This window comes from Perissodus microlepis, chromosome 6 (assembly GCF_051167445.1).
Source record: "Perissodus microlepis isolate ML-2025 ecotype Zambia chromosome 6, ASM5116744v1, whole genome shotgun sequence".
NCBI classification, from domain to species: domain Eukaryota; kingdom Metazoa; phylum Chordata; class Actinopteri; order Cichliformes; family Cichlidae; genus Perissodus; species Perissodus microlepis.
In genome coordinates, this window is record NC_140466.1 from 16,908,928 (window position 1) to 16,921,037 (window position 12,110).

General features: G+C 41.6%; 1 protein-coding gene across 1 annotated transcript; it reads left to right on the forward strand.

Annotated features, from left to right (window-relative positions):
* Positions 1-302: 302 nt before the first annotated feature.
* serhl (serine hydrolase like) lies at positions 303-11,378 on the forward strand. The gene is made up of 12 exons (XM_084931119.1): positions 303-476; positions 2,234-2,377; positions 2,726-2,839; positions 4,612-4,653; positions 4,747-4,766; positions 4,849-4,923; positions 7,238-7,344; positions 7,418-7,497; positions 7,601-7,635; positions 7,717-7,793; positions 7,887-7,974; positions 9,545-11,378. The coding sequence occupies exons 1-12, from the start codon at positions 419-421 to the stop codon at positions 9,686-9,688; spliced, it is 984 nt and encodes a 327-aa protein (XP_084787245.1). The 5' UTR covers positions 303-418; the 3' UTR covers positions 9,689-11,378.
* Positions 11,379-12,110: the final 732 nt, after the last annotated feature.

Below are 12,110 nucleotides of genomic sequence, written 5' to 3' on the forward strand. Positions count from 1 at the left end.
TTCCTCTTGGAAAATGCTGGTCTTCTATTACAATGTTAGAAAATACAGGGATATGCAGATTACACGAAGGGATTCATTATGAGTCACTACTGGGCTGATGTTGATGGAAATTAGGGAGGGCATTTGACATCTTAAATCCAGTTGTGATTAAATCTCACTGAAGTCCACCAGGGGCCCTCTGCTGGACTTTTACACATAACATTGGGGAGGCAAACGGCAAGTCCCTCCTCTTCTAAACTGTGATTGGTTTACACTATGGCTTCAATACGTGTCTAGCCAATTGAATTTCGCGTGCGGTCCGAAACCCGGAAGACAGCAGTGAGTGTCAAAGAGCCCGAAGTAGGTTGAAGCAGTTTACACGTTTAAGGGATAAAAAGTTGTCAGTCAGGTTTTATTTGCAGTGTTTTCAGGCGCAAAGATGATGCAGGCTTTGAAAGGCGTCAGACACGTGACATCCAGCACGATGAAACAAGCAGGTAACCGGCAAGGCTCGTGCTCGTTTTAAAGCAGTCCTAAGTGGGGGAAAGAAAAATAGTGTTTGCAAAGTAGCGACTTCGTCTACAATTAAAGCACATTCGCAGTCTTACAAGCGCCGATATGAACTAAAATGTCATTCACAGACTTAATAAAAATATCTGGACAGCCAACAGGTTTGTGGGGCAAAGGTTATTGTCCGATTGAACTTGTGATTTTAAAGTATTGTTAACTGTAGGAATAACGTGTGTCAAACATGAGGCCTGGGGTCCAGCACCAGCCCACTGAAGGGTCCAGTCCGGCTCACTGGCTAGCTTTGCAAGTCTGAAAACTGCTAAGAAGTCTCAAAGTTTAGTTTCAGTAAGATGTTCAGCTCCTCCTAGTGAGGCGAGGCCAGCATTGCTACATAGTAACTGTATGCGAAGTTAAAGTTGGGACTTGGACAAGGTGTTTCAATAGTATCCTTTTAGGGGTCTCAAGTCTCAAGCTGTTACCCATTTTATAACTAGATTTATGAATATTTAACTTGCTGTATTGAGATTTTAGAGCAGATTGAATCATTTGTGGCCCATTAACTGAAGTTTGACATCCCTGCCACTTTCAGTGGCATGTTGAAGACATATTGCCAGCTTTGCACAGTTTTCTAAAAATGTGACCTAGTGTAGACACGCAGCTGAACAGGGCGCCGACCCCATATTAAGTTTAAAGAAAAGTAATAAACTTGCAGAGATAAAAGGCAAATGCGCAGGTTTTGGCTTACTTTACTTGGCGCTCATTGAGAACTTTCCCAAAGTTTTATGGATCCGGAATTTAGTCAAGTCACTCCTACCTGTGGTAAGGTTGGCATTTAAGTTTCCTGAAAACACAGAGAGAGAGACACACTAAAGAGTCACATAATTGAAAAATGTGTTAAAAGTATTAACCAAAGAAAGAAAACACACTATTCCTGAATCAGTAAAGAAGTTCTCACCTTCCTTCAAGATAGAGTACTAATGAGCTGAGCACAGCTTTTATTCCTGTTCGGTTAATTGAGCAAGTGAGACGCAGGTATCTGCAATTAGTCAAACAAAAGCTGTGCACACAAAGCCAAGCCCCGCCTCCAAACAAAGGGGAGTTAGGGCGTGAGGAGACATATTTCACCCACATGACCACCAGGGAAAGTTTTTTTTTTTTTTTTTAAATGATTGTTCCTTTACATCAACTACGGAGCCCCGGAGGGGACATGGGAGAAAAAAAATTAAGACGGACTTTTGCGAGATCTCGCAAAACTAACTCGGGATCTCGCAAAACAAACTCGGGATCTCGCAAAACAAACTCGGGATCTCGCAAAACTTTTGCGAGCTCTCGCAAAACAAACTCGGGATCTCGCAAAACTTTTGCGAGATCTCGCAAAAGTTTTAGCTGCATTCTTCCCGTTAGCTTCGAGCTAACGGGAGGTCGAGACCTACTACAGCCGGGAGGAACACCGCTTTCCCGGCACATCGTGCCTCGACCTCCCGGTCGGCTTCGAGCCGGCGTCCGAAGAATGCGGCTAAAACTTTTGCGAGATCCCGAGTTTGTTTTGCGAGAGCTCGCAAAAGTTTTGCGAGATCCCGAGTTAGTTTTGCGAGATCTCGCAAAAGTCCGTCTTAATTTTTTTTTTCTCCCATGTCCCCTGCGGGGCTCCGTAATCAACTAATACATACAGTTGGTCACATGATCAGAAACTAAACCAGACAGATGTCGCAAGTCTTGTTAAACCAGAGTGCGCTGTGTCCAGTTTCAGAGCTCTCTGTGGCAGTCCCGTGGGGGGAGATCCGAGGTAAAGTCTGGGGTCCTGACCACGGACATCCTGTGCTGTGCCTGCACGGCTGGGCTGACAACTGCGGTACATTCAACACGCTCGTTCCCCTCCTGCCAAAAGGTAAGTGTTTTGTGCAATGCACATTGACCATCTCCAGTGGCTCCCACTGTAGAAATCTCAGTGCCAAAAATTGAACCCCATGGGCAATAATTCTTAAAACCAGCAGATTCTGCTGCTCAGCTCACTCAGGTGTGTGGCGTTCGGTTAATTTGAGTGTACAGCTTGTGCAAACAGGTGCTGCCGCTCAGCTGCTGGAACAGCTGCATCCCATCCAAAAAGACTGGATCTGATGATGACATAATACATTTTACAATTGTAGCTGACTGATTAGAAGTGTTTTCCTAGTTTTGTGTCCTTATTAACCTGAAAGCGATTTTTAGTTTGTCTTCTCCCTGTGTCTCCATTCAGAGTGCCAATATGTGGCAATGGACCTGGCAGGTCACGGTCGCTCGTCGCACCATCCTCCTGGAGTTCTGCACGCCTTTCCTTCCTACGTGATGGATGTACGCAGAGTCGTTGATGGTGTGTGAGCTCGAGGACAGTTGCAGTTAAGCCTTTAAACCCCATCAGAGATATCAGTGTTTGTTCCAGGATTGCAGTTTGTGATCATCAAGTTTTGGCTGAAACTTACATGTTATCCTTCCATAAACTTCTGCACCCCACATTTATAATCCTAAGAGGTCTTTAACTGTACACTTAGTTGCATTCCCTCATATCCATGGGAATCGCTTTGGTCCATTAGGTTGAGAGAAACTCTGGGAGAAATGTTGCGACAGCTAACATGACATATTTATTGCTCGTTACTGCTCTCAAAGGCAAGCTGCAGCAGTATACAGCCCCTGCAGCCAGCACAGCTGCTGGCTGAAGATGCGGATGTGTCTAATGCTCGGGTTATGATGCTATTTATGTATTCATGACTGCACGGTAACTATTCTTCACTGGTCCTGTTAACATGAGCTAGCATTAAGCCTGAGCCTGTGATGACAGGTATGTAATAAATACACCGCAGGTGTTCGGGAGGCAGTATGGCTGCAGTATAACTGGGAACTACTGCAAACTTTAGTTATAGTTATTGTTAATTTAAATGTAAATAATTATTGTTTTAGTTTGCACTTGAAGCAGGCTTGTAGCCCAGAACAAAAAATTGCGTTTTGGAAAAAAAGTTTAACAATGAAACTCTAAAAATCTGTAAAAATCTTGGCAAAGCTTTCGAATTAGAAGGAGGAAAACAGCGAGGTTTGAAGAGCAAAGGATAAAAAGCTGAAAATGTAAATGAAGGCCAGTAGATGATGTGTGCTGAAATCACAGCCTGGACTCGGACTGTTCTAGAGCCGGGGGCTGCTGTGGCTGAAGGATGATTCACTGTGTTTTTTGGTTATATGAGACACATAATCAAAACACACAGTGGGATTTTTGTGGTAAATTTACAATATTTTTATTACAGTCTAAAACAAAAGGTTTAAAGGCCACCCATGTGGAACAGAAGATGCTGTTTTCCATCAACATGTTTGACATGATGCAAGCCAGTTTGATCCATTTCCATAAAAAAGGCACAGTGTATGAAAGAGCTGTCTTGTGTTAACTGACCTATCATTTCTCTACAAGTCTTGGCTACTCCTCCTAGTTTAATCAAACGTACACGCGGTGATCACCTAATGTGGCTTCACCCAAACTGAGCACAGCCGTGGTGGCTTGGTGTGTAGATAAATGCGCCTGTAACATATTTATCTATACTTGGAGTACCACCAACTGCCTGATGCGGGTGTTACGCCAAAGCTCAGCCATCCTGCAGTCACGATCATAGCGACGGCCTGTCACAGAGGACTGAAGCAGCCCCACTGTTGAAGTTTCACCCACTCACGCTGTGCTCATAGGCAATGATGAGTTGCCGCATCATCCATAACAGTGTCATAATACTCAGCCTTCACTGTGGATCAGAGGGAATGTAGAATATATGAATATAAAAGCATCTGTGGCTTTTTCACAGGATGCTTTGTGAGCTTTGACAGTTTTGTTTTTTTTTTGTTTTTTTTAAAAGTGGGCAAACTCTGAACTGAAATGCGATGATTTTAATATGAATATACATTTGACATAATTTAATATGCAGTTTATGGATCTAGAAAAAAAAAAGGCCCTTTAATGAATGTTATTAATTTCGAGCATATTGCCAGAGCTGCCATGCATCTCCCTGACAGCTGAATCACAGCAGTGAGGATTTCTTTGAGCTAAAAATGGTCTGTGTTCTGTGATGAGATACTGAACCTGGTTGATGATGTGTGAAATTACTCCCACAGCTCTGCAGTGGAGCAAATTCTCCATTATAGGCCACAGCATGGGTGAGTGCAGCTGTATAAAGAATTCAAGCTTTAAAACGTATGTTTAAAAGCGCACGTTTATTTTATTTCTCTGTCCACCTCTTTGTATTTCAGGTGGTAACGTTGCAGGAATGGTAGGTGACTTACGATTAAGACACATTTGAGAGTGCTGTGCTTTATTGGGTGGCATCATTGTCCATGTGGCGTCTTCCGCAGTTCAGCGCTCTGTATCCGGAGATGGTAGATGCCGTTGTGCTGCTGGACTCCTACGGATTTTTACCTACAGACCAGGTACTTATTTCTTTTCTTTTTTTCCTTTGTTACTCCACATCTGTTTTCATAGGAAACATTATTCAACAATACAGAAACAGATGATACCCACACATTCTCTGACTCACCTGGTATACGGTTAACCCTGTACACCCCCCACCACCATCCCAACCTATGTAGTGGTACACTGAAAGAATTGAAAAGTTAGAAAAGGGTTAGGGTAAAGGTGTTGGATATACATGCCAGACTGAAGTAGTTAAATGCTCACTTTTCATGTCTTACCTCACCAAAATGTGAATTTGTAAGTAACTCTTGCATCATTGGACTGTCTGATTATACTATATATATACACATATAGCATCTTTCAAGCTCACTCAGAACTCAGTCCCTTGGATCCTGTGGTAGACCAGAACCTGGAGCCACTGTGGCATTGTTGTAGTATGCAACTGAACAGTAGCTGCGTATGATTTACTGTTTTCCACAAATAATATGCCTTGAAATATTGGCCTGTCCTCTGGTGTGCCTTTGCCAGTGCAGGCCACTAGCAGCTCAGTGGGGGGAGAACAGGTGTAGCGGTGTTACGGTTCTAGCAGGTGTCCCAGGGAGCCATGATGGCTAACCAGCATCCAAAAAATGCAGGAGTGCAGCCATCACTGGTACACTGGTTATCAATGGTTATTTCTCCCCAAAACGAGATGTCTGCTGTGGGGGGAAAAAGTCTGTTCTGTCCACCATGATTTTCTTTCCAGCTTCTTCTAGAAATGCTGCATAATAATCGATTTCCAGTCCTCATGAAATGTGGGTTGCTCTTGGGGCATCAAGGCAGACCTGGCTCTGTAGATTATTCTAGTTAAGTAAAACTACATATCAGAAAAATGGTCAAACCTTTTCTGCACAACCTGTGGAAGCTTTGGTTCAAATGTGACTGGGAAGCCTGCGTGACTGCAATAACGTTATCGTTAAAGCAGCAATACAGTGCCGTGCAAAAGTCTTGAGTCGCCCGTCATTTCACTTTACTGCATTGACGGTGTGTTTGGAAGCGTTGTCATACTGAAAAATGAAACTGTTACCAGTCAGATGGGGTGGATCAAAATCTGACCATATGTTTTTGTTTTTATAATTCCATCAATTTGACAAGATCTCCAACACCACCGGCTGAAATGCAGCTTCAAACCAGGGCAGAGCCTCCGCTGTGTTTTGCAGATGGCTCTAGACAGCGTAGATAGTCAGTGTTGTTCCTCCTCCGTTTATACTGACACCAACTGGAACCAAAAATATTGAATTCTCTAATTCATCGCTACATGTCACTGATTTTTCCAGTTTTTGTGTAATTTGGAGTCAGGAGAACTGCTTTTCAAGACCACTTTAAAACATTATAAGAAAATCTGGCTCCTTGGAAACAAAATATAAAGAAATAAAGGGTATTGCAAGACTTTTCCGCAGCACTGTTTGTCACCATAAATACAATTCCCATCAGAGGTTCATTTACACCCTCTTGTGCATCATGTGTACCCATGAAGGGGGAAATTATAACGCTGACGTGTCTCCGATTACTTCTTCCTGAGTGAAGCGTGATTTTTTTTTTTTTAAGCATCCTTAGGCCTCTCACTGTGTTTGTATTATCTCATCCAGCCTGCTATTATTTAAATTTTCCAGAGTCTTCTGTGTAGAAAAAGAACAAACTTCTTAGTTACAGCTAAAAATGGCTGTTATGTGTGAAATAAGAGCTGTTTGATTTATTCCGATGTTTCTTTTCCAGCAAACAGAAAGATGACCTGGGTGACGCTTTCAAAAGTGGACAACTATTTATTTATTTATTTATTTATTTATTTATTTTTGATGAACTTTAATGTGACAGCTTCTTTTATAGTATGCAAAAAGGCTGCTGTTGTCTAGCAACTTCATCTAAATTAAGTTTTTCTCCTGAACACGTTGAGGCGTAGGTGAAAAGTAGAGGAGGTGCTCGGTTTCTGAGAGCATATAATTTGCAGTGACGAGAAGCCCCCCTCAGAGAGAAACACCTCTCTGGTGACCTCTAGCTAATTATAGTTTTGATTTACACTTCAGGGCTTCATGACTTTGTGACAGTGTCTGATGAAGTCTGGATTGTGAGAAAATGAAAAATGCTGTAGGCGGTTTGACATTTTGAAAGGCGTTGCATTTAAGAAACACTTGCGGCCACCTGTGTAATTGAGTCTGGCGCGATTTTGACCTTTAGGCCTGGGCTGAGGCTTTGCATTATATTATTGCATGTTGCATGTCTCCATATTATTCCTGTACAATTCACCCTTGTGAGTCGTTTTCAGTTGCTGTCCTTATCTCTGCTCCCTCGCAGAAGGAAATGCCCAAAGTGATCAGGCAGGGGTTCGAAGAGATGCTTCTGTTTGAAAAAACGATGGAGGAGAAGAAGAGAGTGTACACTTACGAGAAGGCAGTAGAAAGGTAAAGCGCCTTCCCTTATCGGCAGTTTTAAAGGAGTTCACTCATGCACTAACTTTGTTTTTGCAACCTTCAGGTTGATGTCTGTAAACCAAACTCTTTCTGAACGCTCTGCGAAAATCCTTCTGGAGCGAGGTCTGCTTCAGGTTGAGGGAGGTGCGTGTTTATCTTCCTCTCGTTTACCTTTACCTTCTCTCAAGACTCATCTCTATTTCTTTTTCCCCTTATGTTTGAAGTGTAACTTCTCTTTCCCTTGCAGGAGTTGTGTTCTCCAGAGACTTTCGTGTTAATCTGGTAGGTTTCCCCTGATCATTTCTACCCAAGCTGTCATTTGCAGCAGATGGTATAAACGTGCACAATGTTTCTCAATTTCAGAAAAACATAGCGCGCATCAGTTTGGAGCAGAGTCTGGAGCTGCATTCGAGGATCACGGCCTCTGTCCTAGTTGTTCTGTAAGATGGTCTCCTGCCTTTCGTTCTCTTATTGCTTGTGGAAAAAAATAAGAGACTAAATAGATTTGCAATTTTTTTTTTTTGTCTTTACAGAGCAGAAAGTGGCTTGGACAAAATATTTGCTGAAGACGAGCAAAAAAAATTTACATCAGCACTTCTTCAGGCCTACAGGGACAAAAATGTGAGTGCACCTAACAGTCTGTTTGTGGAAAGCAGGTATGTTTGCATCCCGTGTTTATTTTTAGCCGTTAAGCCTGCGCATAATTGTTCCTAGCAGACAGACAGCTGCACGGATGCTAGAGTAGCAGTGCAGTATGAGCTCAGTGTCTCAGGAGCAGCAGAAATTTATATAGCTGTGAATCTCAACACTGACCTACATACAGGAACTTGGTCAAGTGCTGCTGATGAGGGAGAGCAGAGGATGCGTTTCCACCAATCGTCTCCACTGAGTGGGTTTCTTTCCCAGTGAGATTTTCACTGAGCAACAAAAGATAAGCGTGGCATGTGGTGAGCACAGTGGAGCACTCAGCTCTTTCCCTCAGGTGTTTGTAGAGATTAAAGTAGAGATGTGAGAGCGAACGAAGGACTTGCATTCATTAAGCGCCCAAAAATATTCCAAATGACTTACGATGCTGCTGTAAACATGGAGGACTTCATGTTTACAAGTTTAACACACAGTCATTTAAAATGGCTTTTCATAGGAGCCGTGAGGGTAAGTAGCAGTCAAGTGCTGCTAATGTAATGCACTTGATTAATTGATAATCAGTAACTGTGATCAACTCTATAGAATCAGAAGCTGGAACAAGTGTGTTAACACAATGCTTCAATGCATCTCGGACTTAGTTAGCATGTTCAATGTTAAACTTCGTGATGGCACAATAAGAAAAAAAGACTGAACAAGTATGGATACCTCTTCTCAGTAAAAAGAATATGGCAGCACATTTTAGGTTTGCGGAGGTGCTGAACAAATCACATGACTTCCGGAACTAAAGTGGAGATGTTTGACCACAAACACAAACACAACACACCAGCACAAATGTTTCATACCAACAGTGAAGCACGAAGGAGGACGAGTAATGATTTGGGCTTGTTTTGCAGTCTCAGGTCCCAAGCACCTTACAGTCATTGAGTCAACCGCAAACTTCTCTGTAAACTAGAGAATTCTGGAGTCGGATACGAGGCGATCTGTCAAACAGTTAAAGCTTGGCTAAAATAATACCATGAAATGGGACAATCATCCCAAGCACAGCAGAAAACCGAATGACTGAAAAAGAAAAGAATCAAGTTGTTGCAATCGGCCAGTCAAAGTCCAGACGTCAGCCCGACTGTAATGTGATCTAAGGAGAGCTGTGCATAAATAAATGTCTACAAACCACACTGAACTAAACTAACGTTGAAAGACTTTTCAGATTTAGTCTAAGTTCATGACCTAAACTGCATGAAAAGATGGATGTAGCCATTATGTCTTTGGTTTCCATTTTGAATTCTTTACTTGTGTGATTGAGACCTTAAACTCACCATGAAAATGTTTAGTGATTTCAGAAATAAAAAGCGAACTAGGGTCAGTTTTTGCGATTGGAGAACTTGCCCCCTGCTGGGCAGTAACAGGAATGACAGTTTAGTCCATTTTACTTCCTTATTCGATCTTTCTGTGCTTCACAGTCTGCGGCTCAAGTGGCCGGAAAGTCCTTTATTCCATGTCGAAAGCCTGCTTTATTCACCATCGTGACTGGTCTCATCTGTGTTTTCAGCATGCCGTGGTGACTGTTCCAGGTGATCATCACATCCACCTGAATAAGCCTGACATCGTCGCTCCAGTTGTGTCGGACTTCCTGCAGACCAAAGTCCTCTCACGCTCTGCTACACCAACTAATGGCCAGACCTCTAAGTTATAACAGACCAGTTACTCCTCGAGTCACGTCACACTGACTCTACTGCTAATCCTGTATTTATACTGTACTATTTACACAGGTTTAACTTTGGTGCTTAAAACTCACTTGGCTGGTCATCTTAGCAGACTCGTGAATTATTTAAAGCCTTTTAAAAGGTAGTGATGCTGTTGATTTAAATGAGAAAACATAATCTTGCCATCGCTGCCATCTCTGTCTGTTTACTCCGGCTTTCTGCCGCAGGCTCTGCATTCACTAACATGAGGGCATCAGAGGTTTGAGTTCTTCTATTGCGCTGCCTGGAGCATGCACCACATACTCCAAGCAGAGGCAGTTTCGAACACATTATACCACATTGGAGCTCTCAAACTTGAACTATTATTAAACTATTCCATAGCTTGATAATTGTCCCAAGCACAGCAATAGTCTGTGGCCATATTAAAGTCACACAGGTGAAACTGGATGAAGGGGTTTGTCATTATCTGTGAATTCCTCCCACACAATCACTTGAGCCACCAAACTTGGCACAGAGGTACATCTTGAAGGCCTCTGAAGGTTCTCATCTATGTCAGGTATTATTAGGTCCTGGTATTGCCTAGCAACCACCTAGCAAGAGGCTCAAATGACTGCTTTTTAGCCTTTACATTCCTATAACACCTTATAAAATTAGCTTTAATTTCATAACTTCTTATTTATATCCACAAAAGCTGAATTATGCATGTTGAGCAACCACCTAGCAACAGGCTAAAATCCATTTTTAGCATATGAACAACATCGCTTATTGTTTTACTGTTCTCCCTGTGATTAATTATATCAGTTTGTCCACAGCACCAACAGGCCAAGCAATACTGTAGCATGGGCACGTATGTGTTTCTCTAATGTGTTACTCCTCGTCTCCTCTGTCCTCCCCGGAAATCCTGTCTCAAGTGTGCCGTGTTTAAGGATGTCTCATTCCTAAAATGCATCTGGAGGAGAGAGGAGGCTGCACAGGTATGGCTTTGTGGTAGTTCTTTAACCTCTAGCGTAGGCCATAAGAGCTAGGATATACAAACTGCTGGACTCTTTTTAAACAACTGCTCATTTCATCCTCCAAGTGTTTCAGTTTTTTAAGATGATCAGACGCTACTCTTCAGTGTTTCTGTGAAAAGTAATATCTGCTCACATTGTGGAATGCTGTGAATGTAAGTTTTTTTATTTTATTTTTTTAATGCTGTGATATCCTAAAATACAGTAGTAGCCTTTAACAAAACCATGGGCAAATGATGTGGCTGTGCTACACGTCATGTTTCAGTTCATCCTGCAGAGCCAGTGACACCATCAGCTGAATCGCCCCATGCCAGCTGCCTTTGAGGAATGATTGGGATTCACTGTGGCAGCTCAGAAGTCTCACCAGTGTGCTGTGTGTCATTAATATTTTAGCAAGTGTACAGTTTCTCAGATGTGCGACCACATGTTTAATCTCAAAGGTTAAGTAAGCAGTGGAGAGGAAAGTGTGTACCAACACAGAGAGCAGAGGACGACTCGTGACTTGAGTACTTGAGTAACAACTATGATTTCCCATACAGGGTGTCTTTTTAGTAAACCTCAGGTACTGAAAAGCTTTTATTTTGAAGAAACAATTTCCATAAAAACAATTTCTGTGCCTGATGCACCCTTTTTTTTTCTCCTTACATTAAACTGATGGCATTAATTGTAACTGTCTTACAGTGTCTTTGTTCTTCATGAAATTATAAAATCTTGAAAATTCAATTAAAGTTTTTTGACTTTCTGACAGCTGTTGAAGCACTTGTGAGCTTGGCAACATCAATATTAAGACAAGCTCAAAAGGGAAAAAACGGTCTTATCATAGATGTCTCATAACTTTCTATAATGTTCAATACAATTCAATTTTATTTATATAGCGGCAAATCACAACAGCAGTCGCCTCAAGGTGCTTTATGTCCTGATTGTGGGTAAACCTTTGTTTTGTTTTGTTTTTTGTTTTGTTTTTTTATTGTTTTATTTTACTGCAGTATTTCAGGGACACCAATGTTTAAAATATAGTATTTATAATAATTAAAATTTAATGGTGGGTGCATACATTTTTGTTTTTTGTTTTTTCTTAGATTGATGCCATATAGGTTGAACCGTGGGCGGCCACTGTGGCTGTTGCAAATTATCCAGGCGTCTTGTTTTAGCCTCTAAATTGAAAAACAACAATAATATTAACAGTAAAGTTTATTTATAAAGCACTTCTCAAAAGGATCATTATAAAGTCCCTCCCAGAATAAAAGCAGAATAAAATAAAAGAAACTAAGAGGAATAAATTACAAATCAATTAAAATAAAATCACAAGATTCAAGAGAAATGTCAAAATAAGAACGAGATAATGTTATTCCAATTTTAATGCAAAACATATCTTAGAAATCTAGACATTACTCCTTTAAGT